The 19890-nt window shown below is 44.0% G+C and overlaps 1 protein-coding gene across 1 annotated transcript in view; it reads left to right on the top strand.

Moving 5' to 3' along the window:
* Nucleotides 1-404: 404 nt before the first annotated feature.
* LOC120931981 (RAB3A interacting protein) overlaps nucleotides 405-19890 on the top strand; it is a 73382-nt gene continuing 53896 nt past the window's right edge. The window contains exons 1-3 of the mRNA XM_040344017.1: nucleotides 405-513; nucleotides 17231-17494; nucleotides 19267-19525. Of these exons, the coding sequence (XP_040199951.1) occupies nucleotides 17253-17494; nucleotides 19267-19525 (501 nt within the window). The 5' untranslated portion in view covers nucleotides 405-513; nucleotides 17231-17252. The remainder of the gene's footprint in view (nucleotides 514-17230; nucleotides 17495-19266; nucleotides 19526-19890) is intronic.

Raw genomic sequence — 19890 nt, 5'->3', positions numbered from 1 at the left:
CTTTGGGCTTTTATGTGCCCCATGTGTGTGCAGAAACATGCAGCTTGGTGTACTTTTTGTCACTGCACTGAATAGAGTGAACTATTAAAATAACCCACATTTTGGACTGTCCACCATGCACTTAGTGAAAAATGTGTCCCACTTCATGTAGTAGAGTGCATGGGCCATTTTTCTAGAACGATACAATGTCCTAACAGACAGGTGACTAGGGGAGGAAGGACAGTTACTGCGCATTCACTCTCCTTCCCCGTTTCCGCTACACAGTAACACAGACCACGGCCTCCTCACAGTTACGGCGCCCAGTGACGCCAGAAACACTCCCCTGGCCTTTTCCAATTGGAACAATGGACGCAGGTGCAACAGCCTTCGGTGTTCTGATTGGAGGCCCGTGCCCCGTGACGTAAGGCAGGCGGGTCCAGCCGGTGTCGTGCACCTGCTTGCCTTTGTGGGGAACGCGCTGCGCGCTCTCGGGGAGGACTCCTGTGGCTGCTATTAGCCGTTGTTCTCAGACAGGTAAATGACTTGAGGGTTCACCAGTGTGCCATTGAAGTGCTGGGGAGGGTCGGGGTGCCAGGGGGGCAGTGCCCGCTGCTTGCCGTCACGTCCTCGGTGCGGGAACGCGCTGCTGGCATTGTGTGTGAGAGATGCTTGTCTGCTGCAGGCGCTCCATGTTTACATTCCGTGCTGTGGGGTGAGACGTAGGGCGTCCCCTCCAGCTATTGTCCGCCTGGAGTCCTTCAACTTGTGTGTGTGCGCTTGCGTGCGCGCCCCCTGTCACCATGTCCGCCCCCCCCACCATGAGCCGATTACAGGAGTTCATACAAGGTGATCCATCCATCAGTGACATTCACATAATCATTAGTAATAACTCAGCCGCTCTGCACTCATGTCTTCTCTCCTATACACCTGCCTATCAAATACTGCTCATGTGTTTTGTATCTTCAATTGCATCGAAATCCAAAACCTCCTTTCATTCTGAACACAGCAGGATGGGTTCAGAGCAGTGCCAGGTTTTTATGTATCCATCTGCGTCCCATTGGATAGATTTCCCTTTACTTCCTGTTCTGTAGAAGCAACAGGAAGTGAGTACAAATCATCTCTCCAAAGTGATTGGAAATGCTGCAGTAATGCCAATTTCCACTCTCTTCCTGTTCTGGTGACAATTAAAGCGGGGGTTCACCCTATAAACAAAAAAACAAAAAAAAAATTTCTTCTAGCATAAAATGAGGCATATTAGCGCGAGCTACAGTATGCCTGTCTTGATTTTTTTAGGGCGGTACTCACAGTGCAATCCTACATTGAAGATTCCGTCTCCCCGCGGGGAATGGGCGTTCCTATCCAGATGGAGGATGATTGACGGCCGGCTCTGGCACGTCACGTTTCTCCGGAAATAGCCGAAATAGGCTTGGCTCTTCACGGCGCCTGCGCATAGTCTGTGCGCAGGCGCCGTGAAGAGCCGAGACCTACTCCGGCTGTCTTCGGGGAGCGTGACGTGCCAGAGCCGGCCGTCAATCATCCTCCGTCTGGATAGGAACGCCCATTCCCCGCGGGGAGACGGAATCTTCAATGTAGGATTGCACTGTGAGTACGGGGATAAAAAAATCAAGACAGGCATACTGTAGCTCGCGCTACTATGCCTCATTTTATGCTAAAATGCTGCTATGGAGGGTGAACCACCGCTTTAAAGAATTTCTGATTTTTTTTCTCTAATTTTTATATCTAACGATCAGCACAAAGTGAATGTCCCCAAGTGGCAGATAACAACAGGAGGAAGTGGTTTCAAAACCTGAAAGGGGTTGTCAAGTCTAAACATTTTTTACCTTAAAGCGGAGTTCCAACCAAAAATGGAAGTTTACCCCCCCCCCCTGCAATCTTTTGGGACACATCACAGGTCCCTGAAGATTGCCCGGTCATTCACAGCGCAGCAGCCATGCGCCCATGGTAAGAATGCCGGTGCCGTGGAGAGGAGGGGTAGAGGAGCTGGGCTTCGTACGCCCACATCGCTGGACTGTGGGAATAGGCGAGTATCCGATTATTAGGACTCATGCACACAGGACTTTTTTGGACATTTTTACAGCAGCTGTTTTTTGGCTGTAGACTTTTTTTTTTTTCTTCAGTGAATAATGTCTCCATCATGTTATCCTATGAGTTCATGAACACATAGGATGTTATCAGCAGTTTTGTTCAGTGGCGTTTTTGAGCAGTAAAAAAAAAAGAGTGGGTTCTGAGAGACGTTTTTGAGCGTTTTTACAGCTGGAAAAACGTCACTCACCAGAGGTTAACGCTTTTGATCCATTGAAAGAAAAAAAAAAAAAAAAAAACACACGCTAAAAACCTCAAACACTATTGAAAAATCACTGCAAAGTTACTGGCGTTTTTATGAAATTTTTAACGTCCAGTGTGCACGAGGCCTAACAAGGCAGCAGCTACACTTTTTGTAGCTGCTGACTTTTTATTTTTTTTGGGTGGAACTCCGCTTTAATGCATTCCTTGCATTATGGTAAAAAATGTTTAAGTGTCAGCATCACCCCCCTCAGCCCCCCTTTACTTACCTGACACCCCTTTCGATCCAGCGCCGTCCCCTTCATTCTGGGTCTTGCTGGCTTTGCTGGGGCTTCCAGTGCTGTCAATCAAAGGCAGTGACAGAGCACTGGGGGGGGGGTTTGGGGACTGAGTCCCGCTATCTGTGTCAATGGGAGCTCACATGGGAAGCAGCTTCCCATGAAGACACTGGTCAGAGGAGGGGCCAGGAGCTAGGGTTGCCACCTCTCATCCCTTTAAACCCGAACACATGTTGATTACACAGGTTCTATGGCTGATTAAGGTGGTAGCAAGACTGACTTGGTCCCTTATCTGCATTAAAGTAGCCTTAGAACTTGTGTAATTAACATGTTCGGGTTTAAAGGGAGGAGGTGGCAACCCTACCAGGAGCACCGACAGGGACTCAAAAAGAGGAGGTTCCCTGCCGCTCTGTGCGATTCCATTGCACAGAGTGGGTTTGTAATTTAAAAAATACAAAAAATAACCTTTACAAACCCTTGAAGCAAATTTAAAGGCAACTTTACTCCCCTTTCCTTCAACAGCCCCCTCCCTCGTCAGAATCTTCTTGTGTGTGGCGGTTTTTGGCTATCTTTATGGCTGGGCCAAAATGATGTCACTCCTGCGCACAAGCAGGAGCTAGACCTCTCAACACACAGGGATCAGGCCGGCTATTGTAAGCTGAGATGTGCATGTGTGGCTCAGTTTACATGCCGTGAAATGCTGAGAGTAAGCAGGGAGGTGCAACTTATTGTCTGTCTCCTCTGCAATAAAAGCGCTTGCCAGCTCACAGTAAATAACCGCCGAACTTTAGGCTCCATTCAAAGCCGTGAGCTTTACATTGTGACTTTGATGCAACTTTGAAAGGGTGCGACTTTGGCTATTGACTGTTGCACAACTATCACATTGAAGTGTTTGTTACCCTAAAGTAAAAACGATTCTGTCCCTTTTAAGCATGTTATACACCACAGTGCTTGCGCTGTGTAATTTGGCCCCCTGTATCACCTAAAAAACCTGGCTGACCCTGCCTGGCTATACCCTCCCCTCTGTAAACTGACCACGGTGCATTATGGCTGCTGAGCCCTGACACCGGGTCAGTTTACATGCATCTGGCATCCGCAGCTCTCCTGTCCCTCCCTGCCTCTCTGTGTCAAGTGCCCCCTCCCCTCCTGCTACTGAAATATCTTATATAATCCTGTTTGCTTCCTAATGACAGGTACCCCTCTCTCTGTTTTTATAAAAAAAAATTGCTGGCTATACCTGATTTCAGAGCATCACTCACGTGACTGGCCGGCTCTCTCCTCCTCTCATCCCAACTGAGGTCCAACCAATGTAGTTGTCAGACGGTGAGAAGAGAGAGCCGCTCGATCGCGTGAGCCGCACTCTGAAATCAGGTATTGCTGGCATTATTGCTTTGTTTGCTGGCAGGGAGCTGAAAAAGATTTCTCTTTGATCGGCTTTGCCAAAAGAGAAATGCTTCTGCACTTTTTTTTCACTGTGCCAGTGGGGAGATGGGGGTCCCTAAAGCTATCCAAAATGAGTCTGTGATGCCGTTACCCCACCCACTTGGACTTTTTCCCTTTTACCTATTCAGGCCTTTACACCTTCTGGAATATTCCATGTATTTGTAGGAAACCCTATCCAGTTGGTTCCCTCTAGTACTCTGTTAACATCTTCTCTTATTTATAACCCACCATTCTTGTTGTCACATACCCTTCCACAAAGGTCATTTATCATACAGTATCCAGTCTAAACCCTCCCCCATAGAGAGAGGGGAAAAAAATATCTAGTGTATACCAAGTCCATAAGTGGGGAGGCGGAGGGGGGCAGTCTCCTCTCCTCCAACGCACCCTCTCACTCTGGGGGGGGGGGTACGTGTACATAGGATTACGGATCGAAAAAAAATAACCACAAATATCTCATATTACAGCATATCTTATCTCCTTTTACCCCTTTTTAAGTGTTCGAATTTTATCACTTATACCAAAAAAAAAGGTCCCCTCGTGCTCCCCTAGGAAACCCCTGGGGGGGGGGGGGTAGGTCAGCCCCAGCTATAACCATCCCCAATGGGTTGGTAGTTACCTCATAATGCAACAAACCCTCTTGTTCCTCTTGGGTTTCTCTTTGAGTCCAGCCCTAGACATGTCTCCTGTCGTCTTTTACATTAGGGGGGTAGGGTCTTTGTTTCTTTCTTCTCCCCTTCTCCTTGATACAGTGAATCCCCTACCCCCCATAGTCTCCATTTTCTTAGGGATCCTGGAATTTGCTGCAGCTAATTCGGGATCTCTATAGCTTCCATCTCCATGAAAGAGAACAGGTCTGGTTATTCTCCCAGATGCCACAGAGTGAATGTAAGGGAGTTTTTTTTTACTTTTAATGAAATGGGGTACCCCCACTGGTAGGTTCTCCCCATTTAGTTTTATCCAAGAGCGGGCGTAACATTGCCCTGCGCTGCAGTGTGGCACGCGATGGAGTCAGGGTAAAAGTTTTACCGGATCTATCTAATTCTATATTGCCTTTTTCCCAGGCCTTGCTTTTTCTTAGTTCTTTGTGTGCGTACTGATGAAACCGGTCTATAACATCTCTTGGTCTATCTACATTCACTGAGGGGGGACCCAAAGCTCTGTACACTCTCTCAAATGCCAGTGCTTGGGGTGGAGCAGGGATGGCTAGCTGCTGACACATTGCTAGGACTGTTGCCTGCAATGCCTCCCTTCCTACGGTCTCAGAGATCCCCTGAACTGCATGTTTTGGCCGTGACTACGATCTTTAAGTTCCTCCATCTGCCATTGTACAGTCTGTAGGCTCTGTACCTGTTCCAGCTGCTGGAGTAGCCACCTGGCCTTCCTCTCCTGTCGGTCTCTCTGAAAGGTGCTCAACCTCTGTTTGTACCTGGTTCCACTCCATGCGATGCATTTCCTCCAAGCGTGTCATCATGGATTCTATGTCCACACGGGTCGGCAAGGATTCTATATCTGCACGAGTCGGCAGGGCTTGTAGCAATGCTCTGAGGTCCATATCACAAGGGTCTCTTGTTACTGCTCCCTGTAGCCTTCCGTCTTGGCCCCCCCGGGGGTTATCCTCATACCCCCCTTGCTCACTCTGCCTCACCCCCTCCATATCCACCTGCTCTTGTGGGATGGATAGTGCTAGCTCCCCCAGTGCTTTGGGTCTGTGTGTCTCTTCACTGCGCAAGCTTCCAAGCGCCTCTGCTGCTCCTCCCCACCGGCTGCTACACCACGTGATTCTGCTGTTTGCAGCCTAGTCAGCGCGGCTCGTGTGCGGGGGAAATATATATAATTTTTTGTTTTTGTTCCTCCGCTTTCTCCCTCTTCTTCATCCCAGATGGACTACACTTACTAGGCTGGGCTCAGGGAGCTATTCGGTTTGAATTCTTAGCTGGGTGGTTGAGTGGAGGGTCAGGGAGCTGCGAGCGTGTTACTCCTCACTCTGCCATGCCAAAGCCATTGACTGGGACCATCTTAAGTGTGGGCATCATGAAGCCAGACTGTATGACTTCCTGGATTTCAGCCTTGCAGATCTTGCACATGCTCAGTGCTGCACAAGCAGTGTAATAGGTTTCATATCAGGTTTCAGCACCTGTACTGTCCAAGTCGCATGATTATTCGAGACTGGGGAGTGCACAGACTCCTGGAAAGTTACACCCACTACATTCCCAGGAGTCTGTGCGGTGTAGGTTAGGAAGCTTAAGCACCTAGGTGCAGGAAGTGGGAAGATTAACTATTCTGCCTAGCAACAACACTTTGAAGGCATCTAAAAAAAAATTTTTTTTCTTAAAGGACTAATGACATTTTTTTAAAACTACTGATGTAATGTTATATTTATGGGTGGAACTCCACTTTAATGTTTTCTAAGCCCATATCATTCCCGCTCACCTCGATGTAACTTAAAATGGGCCATTCCTCCTTGCTTTCCTTTATTTGGCCACTTGGCCTTCGGCCCTGGTTCACACTGGTGCGATTTGACGTGTAAAATCGGCGGCAATTGCTGGCAATGGCACCATCCTAATCGGTGTGACTCTGCACCGATTTCAAAAAGTAGTGTCTGTACAATTTTCGGGCTGCCATTTACATTAACATCTGTGCAGAAACCTGCACAGATGTCTCTGTAATCGCGACAGACATCGGGACTGACCAGTGGGAGTGAAATTGTGAGTTCAGCTGAACTCGCACGGCTTCACTCCCGCAGCCCAGTGTGAACCTGGGCTCAATGATATTTTTTGAATGTTAAAGCGGTAGTTCACCCCCCCCGACACGATTTTACCATCGAGACAGGCATTGTAGCGCGAGCTACAGTATGCCTGTCCCGATTTTTTTAACCCCGGACTCACCTTGTAATCGGAGATCGTATTTTTCGGCTCCCGCGGGGAATGGGCGTGCCTATGGAGAGGGAGGATGATTGACGGCCGGCCCTGGCACGTCACTCTCCCCGAAGACAGCCGGAGTAGGTCTCGGCTCTTCACGGCGCCTGCGCACAGGCTATGCGCACGCGTCGTGAAGACCAAGCCTATTTCGGCTATTTCCGGAGAAGCGTGACGCGCCAGAGCCGGCCGTCAATCATCCTCCGTCTCCATAGGAACGCCCATTCCCCGGTATCTTCGATCTACGCGTACAAGGTGAGTACGGGGGTAAAAAATTCGGGACAGGCATACTGTAGCTCGCGCTACAATGCCTGATTTTATGGTAAAAGAAAAAAATTTTTTTTTTTTTTCGTCGATAGGGTGAACCCCCGCTTTAATTAATGACACATTACACCTGCTATATCCCAAAGACTTTGACAGTACTACTCCCACCTCTTTGCTGAAATCTATTGTTCCTTTCACTTCAATTGCTCAAATAAATACTCAATGACTAGATGTATTGTCTTCCCCTCTTGGCGCAGTCTGCTCCCAGTTGGGGTGCCTGAGGATGCTAGACAATATTCCGCACCTTACACTCAGCCCCTGGAAAGGCTTGCAATATCCACAGACGCTGGTGTTCTACAGACTTGTCACTTATACCTTTCCATGCACTACCTATTACTGGCTTTTACTGATTGTAAGTTATGCTTATTGTTTCTATACGCCTTGTTAAACAGGAAAAAAAAATATATATATTTTTTTAAAACTGGTTCAATTTCGGTTTCGACCAAGTGCATCCCGAATTTTCGGTTTGGACATCAGAATTTTCATTACAGTGCACCTCTAGTTTTCTAATACCTTTCCACTTCACTCCAAATAAAAAAATAAATAAAAAATGTTTGCCCATAGTTAAACTTTAATGCAAAACGAAACCCTCTTTTCTTTTTCAGTCAAGGAGTCTGCTGTCCTAACCTCTGTTTGATCTAAAGCCACCATGGTGCTGCACATGTGACCAGTTATGACGCCAGCCATTTGATAGATTTGTTGAATGCGCAAGGAAATGTGACGGCATTCCTGGCATGCCGAGAATGTAACTTTCTTTCTTTTTTGCACCTGATAAATCAATGGGTTTAGTTCCACTTTAAGGCCCTTTTCACACTTGTACGACTTGTCCCACGATTTGGGACTGCAAAGTAGCATGACCAGTTGTTCCCCCATGATTTCCAATGACAACCATTCATATTGGTATGACTTCAAGTCGTGCCGACTTCAAAGTAATCCCTGCACTACTTTGATCCAACTTTGATGCGAGTTACACAGTCATTCCGTGAAATCGCAGCAAAAATCCGGTAAAATCACACAATTTTGAAGTCACGGTAGTGTGAAAGGGGCCTAACTGTTTTCCAACACAGTTAATTCAAGGCATGCCTTGAGTGACAATTGTTACTAGTGTACTTTATGTTGGCTGTCAAATGAATGGTATCATAACTGATCATATGTGCAGCACCATGGCAACTACAGGTCAGAGGCCAAGATGGCAGCTTCTGTGGCTGTAAAATATAAGAGAGTTTAGTTCTGCTTTCACTGTTTTTCAAAAAGTTACATTCAAAGCATGCTGAATTCCTGAGTTTCCTGAACTGTGTCATTTACTTCTGACCCCTAAAAACATCTGCATTTAGATCAGTAAAGAAAATTACTGAATAAAAACTCCACATTTTTTTGTGTCTGTATGCATGAATCCTAAGACAGGAATTATATTATGTTATTAAAAAAATATTTAAAGTGGTGGTAAACTAATTTTTTGATCTTGTACCTACAGGTAAGCCTATAATAAGGCTTACCTGTAGGTACAGTGAATATCTCCTAAACTTGCACTGTTTTAGGAGATATTCACACTGCATGTGGCCGGTGACATCACCAACGCATGCACTCTGAAAGCATACCGTGCCAGGCCTTCAGAGCTCCATGCCATAACCCAGGGCTACCACGCACATGCGCATGAGTGACGTTAACATGGCCCCAGCCACTCGTACAGCCAGAGCCAATGGGCCTGGAAGGAAGCCTGGGGGCAGACGGAATCCCTGTCGGCAGTGACAGCTCATCGCTGGAGGGCTTCATTCTAAGGTAGGTATTTCAAAATGTGCTGGTATGCGATTCATACTACGGTAGCACATTATGCCATTGCTTTGCAGGGGATTTTTTCTTTTTAAATCGGCGGTTTGCTACTGCTTTAAAAAACACAATTAATGTAGCCCCCACATCTGAGGACAATTGCAATATATTACATTTTTGGTTTTGGGTTTAGGTATGTTTTAGGAAAGAGGCATTTCCAGTTAAATACTTTTTTTCTTTTTCAACTAATGAACCAAGTAAGGCCTTGTTCAGATCTTCACTGCATCTGAGCACCACAAACTAAAAACACGATTTAATTAATTTGTAATATTCAAAGCATCCATCCATTTCTCCATGCTTTATTTTGTTGAGAAACACTTTGAAAAACACCCTTACCTATCATTTGTGGCTTTGGACTTCTTAAATAAGGGTTGATGTAGGGTTAATGATTAATGTAGCATTTATTTCCTGGAATCCATTTGCGCTTAGCTCAAGCATGCATGCAGGTGGGTGTGCTTAGCTGAAAAAAACCCTCCTCCTCTGTCCCCCTCCTGAAGACTCCTGGGATGTATGACATCATTTTGCCTTGGCAAGAAATCAAAAAGTAGCTGAACAAATGTAAAAAAAAGTTTAAAACAAGGAAATATGATATACTTTTTTTATATACTGTATTTACTAATGCATGAGGATTAGGAATAATCGGTCTTGATTGGGAAAGTGGCGTTCCACTTTAAAGCGTACGCCCATTGAGCACCATGTTTACCCACACTGGTATAGACAGGTGTTTGGTGCATGCCTCTGCAAAAAGTGCCATTGAAGTCAATTGGGATCCAGCAGCTGCACAGATTCCTGGTACACGGCCCCCGAAAGCAGACATCAATGAGACTGTCTGTATGGGATGGGGGGGGGGGGGACGGACGTGTTACCAAAGGTGAAATATCCTTTAAATACTTTCTAAGTTGTTGATTAACAACAGGTTTGAAGTTACTCTGACTTTACTTGGCACATGCTTTTTCTTATCTGCATGCATGTTCCAGATTTGTGATTCAGAGTGTTAAAGCAACAAGATCAGAATGGCAGCCAGGCAACTATTACTTTAGGAGTGGTCAGAGATATGCCGTTTTCCTTGTTCTCCTGCAGCTCTGTACAGTCCCAATACAGTTTTCTGATACTGGCGCAAGAACAAAAAGTCCCCCCCACTGTACGAACATAGTGGTCACCTTTCTGACACAAAGGGAGATAGTTACTTAAACTGGTGCACTCAGAATCTGGTGTAGCTGTTTGTTGGTAGCCAATCAGCTGTAGTTTTAGTAAATCAACCTCCTATTTCTTTTTAAATCCACTTAATATTTTCTGTATGCAATCTTTATACATAATTAATGAAAAAGATTCACATATATATTCTTATACTACAATTATGATATTTTCACTTTGTTTTTGAGGAAGATTTAATACTATTTGCTGTGTTCCTGTACTATTTGCTTTTCTCAGTTTACTGCTGCAAGGGTAAACATTTGTTCAACCTAATCAGATTTATATTTTAGTTTTTTTCTTGTTGTATTTGGCCTCATTTACACGGGTCTCCTTTATGCAGGAGAAATTGATCTAGGAAGTATAAATAACATTTCTCCTGCATCTAGATGTACTTGCATTTTTATGTGTTTAGCTGCAATAAACTAGGCTGTACAGTCCTGGGACTCACAAAATTTTTGTTCTGTGTAAACACGGCAACCTTTAATGCACCAAGACGTGACTTATAGCGGAGCTCCACCCAAAAGGGGAAATTCTGCTTTAATGCCCCCACCCCTAGTCCTGGTATAGAAATGGCACTTTGGGGAGCGTGTATCTGATTTTGACTGGTACTGGCCTCCACTCTGATTCACCCCCCCCCCCCAGGGACTCCAGATACCCCTGGATACATGGATTTTGGCACCCTTGTGCATGGGGCCTCAAAGCAATTCAGAAGTCTCGTTGTTTGTTATTTATAAAAAAAAAAAAAGTCATACTTGCCTGCATATTGTAATGGTTTTGCAAAGATCAGCCCAGATTTTCCTCTTCTCTGGCCCTTCATTGCTGCTCCTGGCCCCTCCCTTCTGTCGAGTGCCCCCACAGCAAGCAGCTTACTATGGTGACAGCCGAGGCTTCAGCTCCATGTGTCCATTCAGACACTGAGCTGCGGTTCGACCCTGCCCCCCCTCTCTCCTGAATGGCTGTCTGACTTTGACAGCAGTGGGAGCCAATGGTGCCACTGTTGTGTCTAAGCCAATCGGGGGAGTATTTGTAGCTACTGGCTTTATAACTTTTTTTTTTTTCTGATGGAACTCCACTTTTAAGCAATATATCAATGAACACAAGAACAATTTTCAACATTTTGACAAAACTGCTTTTTTAAAGAACATTTGTTTAGCTCATTACATAAAAGTAAGGTTAACGTGGTTGTAAACCCACTCTTGCAACTTGCACCTACAGGTAAGCCTAGATTAAGGCTTACCTGTAAGTGCAAGAAATATCTCCTTAACCTACAGGGTTAAGGAGATAATTTCACAGAAATTGCACCGCTGTCTACGGCGCAGGCGCACTGAGCGGTGCCATTTTTGTGACTGGCATTAACTGGGTTAATGCCGTGTTTTCGCACATGAGCAGGGACCTGCCAGTCCCGAGCGCATGCGCAGGAGTGACGTCATCGCTGCTCCACCCAATCACAGAGCCGGAGCAGTGAAAAAACAGGCCAAAGCTCCAGGGGACTTGGCGGTGGATGGGACCAAGGCAGACTTCGGGGGCTTTGTTCTCAGGTAAGTGACGCATAATGAGCTAGTATGCTGTGCATACTAGCTCATTATGACTTTCTCTTGCAGGTGGATTTAAAAAAAAAAAAAAAGGGGGGGGGGGGGAGACAAGGGTTTACTTCCTCTTTAAGAATATGACTGATTACAAAATCTTTTAGTTTTACTAAATTTAGTTGATGTAAAAGCAAATATACCCCACAACAAAAACTACTACAGCTAGTATTTTGTATGACCTCCAGGATTTGTGAGGAAGGCACCAAATCTTCTAGGCATTAAGTCTAGGTTCACATCTATGCGGCTGCACTTGATGATGTGTTTTTTTTTCAGGCACATTTTTCAGTGCATCCTTTAAAGTGGAGGTCCACCCTAAAAAAAAAAAAAATACACCAAAATCCTGCAAAAAATTGGAAAGAAAATTATTTACTTACCAAAAATGGCGGTTGCTATGTGAAACTTCCTAATATGCCTCTTCCCATACCACGGCAGGTCTTCTTCCTCCCCACGTTGTCCTCTGGGGAATGTGGCGCGCTGCCTTCTGGGAACTGTGTGTATCCCAGAAAGCAGCCACCCATTCACAAAGCGCCGCGAGACTCGCGCATTCGCAGTAGGAAACGAGCAGTGAAGCCCAAGGCTCCACTGCCTGTTTCCCTCAGTAAGGATGGCGGCGCCGGGAGCTGCCAGGATCGAGAGAGCCTCAGGGGCCCGACATCGCGGGTGCCTAGGACAGGTAAGTGTTCTTACTAAAAGTCAGCAGCTACAGTGTTTGTAGCTGCTAACTTAAAAAAATAAATAAATTGCGGGTAGAACCCCGCTTTAATAACCCATGAGTCCTCATCTGTCTGCAGGGTTCTCCACAGACAGCTGAATGTAAAAAAAAATGCCAGCAAATAACATCCAATTACAATTTGACTAGTCGCAATTGTATATGCTATATTTTTTATTTGCAAATTTTTATTTATTTTTTTCCAAGAAAATTAAATGACCCTTTATTTAACCTCTTGACCACCGCCCCATGTCAAAAAGACGTCCTCTTTTTGAAGTTGAATATCTCGATAACGGCAGCAGCTGCTGCCACAACCGAGATATTCATCTTTTCAGGGGGCGGTGGTGTACACGATAACGGCGGTCTCCGCGGCGGATTCGCCGCGAGATCGCCGTTATCGGTGGCGGGAGAGGGCCCCCCCCCCTCCCGCCGCTCTCCCGCGCCCTCCGCCGCTTACCGGAGCCGTCGGTAGCGGCGGAGGGGATCGGATGTGTCCGGCAGCTGAGCGGGGACGGGACTGAAGGAGAAATCTCCTTCACCCGTCCTCCTAGCTCTGCTGGGCGGAAGTGACGTCAAAACGTCAGTCCCGCCCAGCCTCTTAAAGAAACATTTATTTTTTTGTCATTTGAAAAAATGACTTTTTTTTTTAATTTTTTTTTTTGCATTTAAGTCTAATTATGAGATCTGAGGTCTTTTTGACCCCAGATCTCATATTTAAGAGGACCTGTCATGCTTTTTTCTATTACAAGGGATGTTTACATTCCTTGTAATAGGAATAAAAGTGATCAATTTTTTTTTTTTTTTTTCAGTGTAAAAAATTATAAAACTAAATAAATAAAAATAAATAAGAAAACCAAAAAATTTTTTTTTAAAGCGCCCCATCCCGACGAGCTCGCGCGCAGAAGCAAACGCATACGCGAGTAGCGCCCGCATATGAAAACGGTATTCAAACCACACAAGTGAGGTATCGCCGCGATCGTTAGAGTGAGAGTAATAATTCTAGCCCTAGACCTACTCTGCAACTCAAAAAATGCAACCTGTAGAATTTTTTAAACGTCGCCTATCGAGATTTTTAAGGGTAAAAGTTTGACGCCATGCCACGAGCGGGCGCAATTTTTAAGCGTGACATGTTGGGTATCATTTTACTCGGCGTAACATTATCTTTCACAATATATAAAAAAATTGGGCAAAATGTATTGTTGTCTTATTTTTTAATTCAAAAAAAGTGATTTTTATCCAAAAAAGTGCGCTTGTAAGACCGCTGCGCAAATACGGTGTGACAAAAAGTATTGCAATGACTGCCATTTTATTCCCTAGGATGTCTGCTAAAAAAAAATATATAATGTTTGGGGGTTCTGATTAATTTTCTAGCAAAAAAAATGTGATTTTCACATGAAGGAGAGAAGTGCCAGAATTTACCTGGTGGGCAAGTGGTTAAACTTTTGATAAAAAAATCCTGGAAGCTGATTGGTTTCTATACAGAGCTGCACTAGATTTTGCACTCTCCAGTTTTAGTAAATCGGCCCCACTGTTTGTAATTTAAAACTCACCAGATACTCGAACTTGCTTGTAGTGACCATTTTGTGAATGACACATTCACAAAAGTTACATCCCTGTCCAGTTACAACACGCCTTCTGTGGAGTATCATTAGAATAGCCTTTTATGTATGTGTTGTGTTTTTTTTTTTTTTTTTTCTTGGCAACATTTTTAATGTGCAGCCTCTTTGAGGGATTGAGGGCCACACATACAGTATAGTGCCTCCTCATATTTGGCTTCTGTCCTCCTACTGTCACTGAAGAGCTCTTCTAAAGATTATATCCTTTTCATATGATAGGCTGGTTGCCCTGTGGACTCAGCTGTATGATGACTGCAATCATTGTTGATAGTTTTATCCTATCTGGCAACTGTTGTGCATTGTACTTACTGTCTGTCCTTTTGTATTGATGTTTTAAGCTCCCCCTGAAACGTATTAATCATGTATGAGAAGCCTCTCATCGTTTTTCAGTGCTGTGTAATTCTAACCCTGTCCAAGACAGATTTTTTTTCCTTTTCTTTTGAGAATATGCGTTTCAATTGCCGTTTACTGCAACACGAGAAAAGCATTTCATACGGCTTGCTTTTAGTAAGCTAGCAATGCCCACATTGCTTTTAAAACAATTTTTTTTTTCAAGCTTGCTTTATTTAAAAAACATGCTAGCATCTACAATTTTGGTTGCTAATTGGATGTGTAATCCACAGTTTATTGCATTAAGCCCCTTTCAGATGGGGTAGAATTTGTTTACGATCGACAGGGGATCAGCTCACAGGTCCCCTGCTGATCAGAGCAGAGCTGGCAGATGACACATCGGTGTCTGCTCACTTTCTGAATATTGGTCCCGGACCAAGCCAATTCTGGTTTCCGCAGGCGGTTTACATCCAACAACCCCGATCTTCTCCCCCCTAAATGGAAGAGTCCCGTTAGTTTTTTATGGACTTGATCAGACCGGAGGTAGGTGCGTGTAAGCAGACATAAGTGGATCGCAGGTGCAGTGTCAGGCTCCTGTAGACCAGTCCTACAGCTTTCTGTCCAAACCTTTTTACAGGTTTTATCCTTTTGAAAGCTGCAGGACTTGTAGATGGACTATGAGTGTGCTCATTGGCTTGTTCATAAACTATTAAAACTACAATTCTCTCGCTGATTTTAAAATGTGACAGTGGCTGTGGGGGAGAGGAATCCCCACCCGCTGTCATGGGCTGGGTGAGGGAACGTGCTGGAATATGTTACTATATGCCCCGAATATGGGTGTAACCCACTCCAAAAGGGGAACTTGGCCTTTACACATTTCACTTTAATCTTGTAATAAAAATTTAGGTTGGTCTTGCTCACGTTTGTTGCACAAAAATTGTTTATTTTATTTTTAGAAGATTATTTTAAACATTTTAGGAATGCGATTTTAATTTAGCAAGGGCAGTTTGCCGAGTCGGGTAAATTGTTTACAGGAAAGCGTCGGTACTTGACACGATGGAATATTTTAATGTTATGGGCGAATGTTGCTTTTGTGTATTCTTTCTTCAGAACCTTTGATGACCCACGTGGTCACCTGTTATGTATGTATTTATTATCAAGATGTCATTGGCATTGCTTTAAGTCTTGTTTAACAATGGAAAAGCAAAATCTGTATCCATAACAATAAATTAATCAGGAATACATAATTAACGAAGGTCTATAAAGTCATGCTTTCTTTTTGTCGCTGACAAATCGGCTGTAATCCTGAGGCTCGCTTTTATAGATGATGCAGTGTTTTGCTAATGGAGTGTTTAGTATGCCCTATAACTAAATTACAAATGTCAGATTTATTTTATATTTTCATGTGATTTTATTTTTACCTTCAATGCTAAACTCTGTTATTGATCTGTGACAAAATATGATCAAATTGTATGGAAGAGACTACATACATTTTCAGATAATTAATATTTTTTTAAATATAAAGTCATATGGACACAGACAAAACAAAAATGGGCATGCATATGTGATATAACCAAGCATGGCTCCGCTGGGCAAAGCTAGAGTGTGACTTCCTCACACACCAGTATGCTAGATGGTCCAGCGGCCGAGCTTTGTTGTATCGCATGTGTGTTTTATATGTATAAGCCTCTTAAGGGGGGAGGGGGCAAGCAGGAGTGTCAGGACGCCCACTAACACACAGCTCCTTTCTCTATCTGCAAAGTAGAGAGTGTCCTGACTTGCCTGCTTGCCCCCTCCCCCCTCAGGAGGCTTTCTCCACACCAGGAAGAAAGCCTTGCATTACGGTGGTGAGTTACAGACAGAAGAACAGGAAGTGAGCAGAAGAAATAAGGACATTTAAAAGCAAAATGGAAGCATGAGGTAAGTGACGGAGGACTGCACTAAGGTAACGGAAGCTATTTAGGGAAACCATTTTTTTTCCTTTACAACCCTTTTAAGTTCAACCCACTCGTGTTTATGCTTTATGTTTTTTATTTTGAACTGTGCACATTATTTAACAGTGTCTGATCTGGGTACTGATCTGCTTTGCTAGACTGTAGTTAGTGTTAAATATTTGAAATAACTCCCTGGCCTTGCACCTAAACACGTTCTAAATATTTTCAAATTATCTTGGCTTAAAGTCTGCAGCTGTCATTTAATCGCATGCTATTTCTGTCTTGGTCTTTGTACAATAATGCTGCTTTCACGCTAGCCTATAGAGTAAATTGCAGCGTTTACCATGCAGGCTAGTTAGTGCCTGTGTAAGGTGCCTGCAGGGGGTGGTGCATTGTACATTTCATCGTATCGCACTTTCTCTTTTTTTTATGCACAGCAACATGGTACATTGCACTGCAATACGTTGAAATGCCTTGCCATCCAGTGTTCTGTGGAAACAAAATGTCACTGTAAAGGGAAACCGTCCTGTAGGAAATGTCGGCTAGCATTTGGCTATGCCTGGCGAACACCAGGCTGTAATACTTTGACATTTGACTAGGAGTGCGTACACCCTGTCGTCAATTGTTGCATCTATATTCCGTGACTGAGAGCGTACTAAATACCATAAGAAACCATGTTAAATGAACTGTAGTGCGTTTCTGCAAGAAGCACCAAGAAAACGCATAGGTGTGAACCAGACCTAAACCATGAGTATGAGCCTCAGTTTTTAGCAGTGTTTTGTTTATTTCAGATGTGTGGATGATGTGTATAATATGGCTAGTGACCCCTTGGAAGGATTTCATGAAGTGAATCTTGCATCACCCACAACTCCGGATGTCGGTGTTATTGATGTAAAGTCTCAGGAACCAACTACCTCACCCAATGTTGTCTACAGACATTTAAATGTCACTTCAAACACTTCGCAAAAAAACACATTGAATGCATCCGACCTACCTACACAGCCTGTGTATTCTTCACCAAGACACTTAAGTTGCCGCGATGCTACAGGGAGAAGGTAACTTCTAATTAAACAACTAGATCATTAAAAGATCATTAAAAGACAAGTATGTGTGTATTTGTTTGGGGGGGGGGGGGGGGGGGATTTTCCCCTTTTATACTTGCCTAGGTGGACGCAAGATCGGTCTGATGCTGCATCTGTCCCCCGACACCTCTAGACTGAGAACCGAGCCATCGAACGTCACCAATGGCCCGGTTCTCAAAGATCCCAGAAAGGAGAGCTGCTAACTGTGAATCTTCAGCTCGCCTCTCTGCTCCTCCACGCTCAATGGAGCGCTGAGCTGTGGAGGGGCGGGGAGTGGCAATCTCGGTTGCTCGCTGAGAGCCTGAGATGGGCATCAGGTGTGTGTGAACACTGTTCTGTGAGGAGAGACAGATCGTGAGTTTCCTAATAGCTAGGAATCACAATCTGTCATTTCCTCTAGGTCAGTCCCCTCCCCCCACTGTTAGAAACACACCTTGGAACACAATTAACCCCTTGATCACCCCCTAGTGTTAACCCCAGTGATTTTTTTTTTTTTACAGTAATCGGTGCATTTTTATAGCACTGATCGCTGTATAAATGCCAGTGCTCCCAAAAATGTGTCAAAAGTGCCAGATGTGTCCGCCATAATGTCGCATTCCCGATAAAAATCGCAGATCGCCGCCATTACTAGTAAAAAATAATACTGCTATAAATCTATCCCCTATTTTGTAGACATTATAACTTCTGTGCAAACCAATCAATAAATGCTTTTTGTGTTATTTTTGGTAAAAAAAATGTAGAATACATATCGGCCTAAACTGAGAGAATTTTTTTTTTTTTTTTTTAAATGGGGATATTTATTATAGGAAAAGTACAAAATGGAGATTATCTATCTTTTTTTTGTTTATCAAATACCACCAAAAGAAAGCTCTATTTGTGGGGAAAAAAGGACATAAATTTTGTTTGGATAGAGTGTTGCACGACTGCGCAATTGTCAGTTAAAGCGACGCAATGCCGAATCGCAAAAAAATGGCCTGGTCATTGAGCAGCCAATTCTTCCGGGGCTGAAGTGGTTAAAGGCTCCTTTACATTATTACAGTCGTCTATGGTACAGTGTGCACGTGTGTGTTGTGTAGCAGGGAGCCATATACCATCTAAATGTGCTTTTTCCCAAATGCATGATCTTTACTGCAGGTTACTGCGCATTAGCACAGTGTATAGGTGTGAAGCCAGCCTTAAAAATTGAGAAATTGGGTTATTTTTTTTTTTTCTTAGTTTCTACATTTCACATGTATACATCTATATTCTTTCAAAGCCAAGTGAACATTCCCGAATATCTTTTATTATAATGTAACTGGACTGTATTTTTATATATTTCATATGACCTTAGGACCCCTTTTACACTGAAGGCATTTTTCAGTTGCTTTAGCGCTAAAAATAGCGCCTGTAAAGGGCCTGAGAAATGCCTCAAATTCAAATCCTCCCCATTGTGAAAACCTGAGTGCGTTCACACTGGGGCAGTTCGCTTGCAGGACGTTGGAAAAAGTCCTGCAAGCAGCATCTTTGAGGTGGTGTAGGAGCGCTGTATACATTGGAATGAATAGGCAGCGCTGCAACATGGGCACTTTTAACCCTTTATTCAGCCTCCTAGCGGGGGGTGAAAAGTGATGCTAAAATTAGCGGCGCATTACTGCTAACGCGGTGCAGTCCAAGTGTGAAAGGGGTCTAAATAAATTAATACATTTAGGTTTAAGTGTTTTTAAAAAAGGAGACAAGTAAACTAATATGTATGATCTTATTTACAGCACCAGCTTATCGGATACTTTGTCATGTTCTACCTCTGGATGTCAGACATGTTCACCCAAACACAGTCGGAGGAAGGACGGCAACCGTGCAGAGAGGGAGTTTTTGCAGGGCGCAACACTGACCGATGTAGTGGACGGGTCAGATGATGTGCTTAACTGGAGTACAGACAGCATGTCCCGCCTGCGGAGTCCATCTGTTCTAGAAGTCAGAGAAAAGGGATATGAACGACTAAAGGAGGAGCTTGCTAAAGCCCAGAGAGTAATAAAGTGCACAGTGTTAAGCCTATGAGAATTCTTGTATTAGTCACTGTCTCATGTTGTAAAACTATATTTAGTTGCAGTCTTCGAAGTTGGCTAAAATTTATTTTGACCAACTTAGCAATATGAGGGTCCTTGTCATTGTGCTAGCAATCTTAAAACAAAAAGGTGATTGGTCCTGTGTAGATTAAATGCAAAAACATAAATATTTCTTAAGGCTTGTTCACATGTGCATCAGTACCCTGAATTTCAGTAGCATTTTAAGAAACATTTTTAAAGCCTCATAACCACCCTTTTATGCCTGCCATGAATATTACAATGGGCACCACACCGTGCAGTACACACAGGACTGGTAGCATTGTGTTT

Source organism: Rana temporaria, chromosome 3 (assembly GCF_905171775.1).
Source record: "Rana temporaria chromosome 3, aRanTem1.1, whole genome shotgun sequence".
Lineage (NCBI taxonomy): Eukaryota > Metazoa > Chordata > Amphibia > Anura > Ranidae > Rana > Rana temporaria.
Note: the sequence above shows the minus strand (reverse complement) of the source record. Positions and strands in the feature narration are given on the sequence as shown.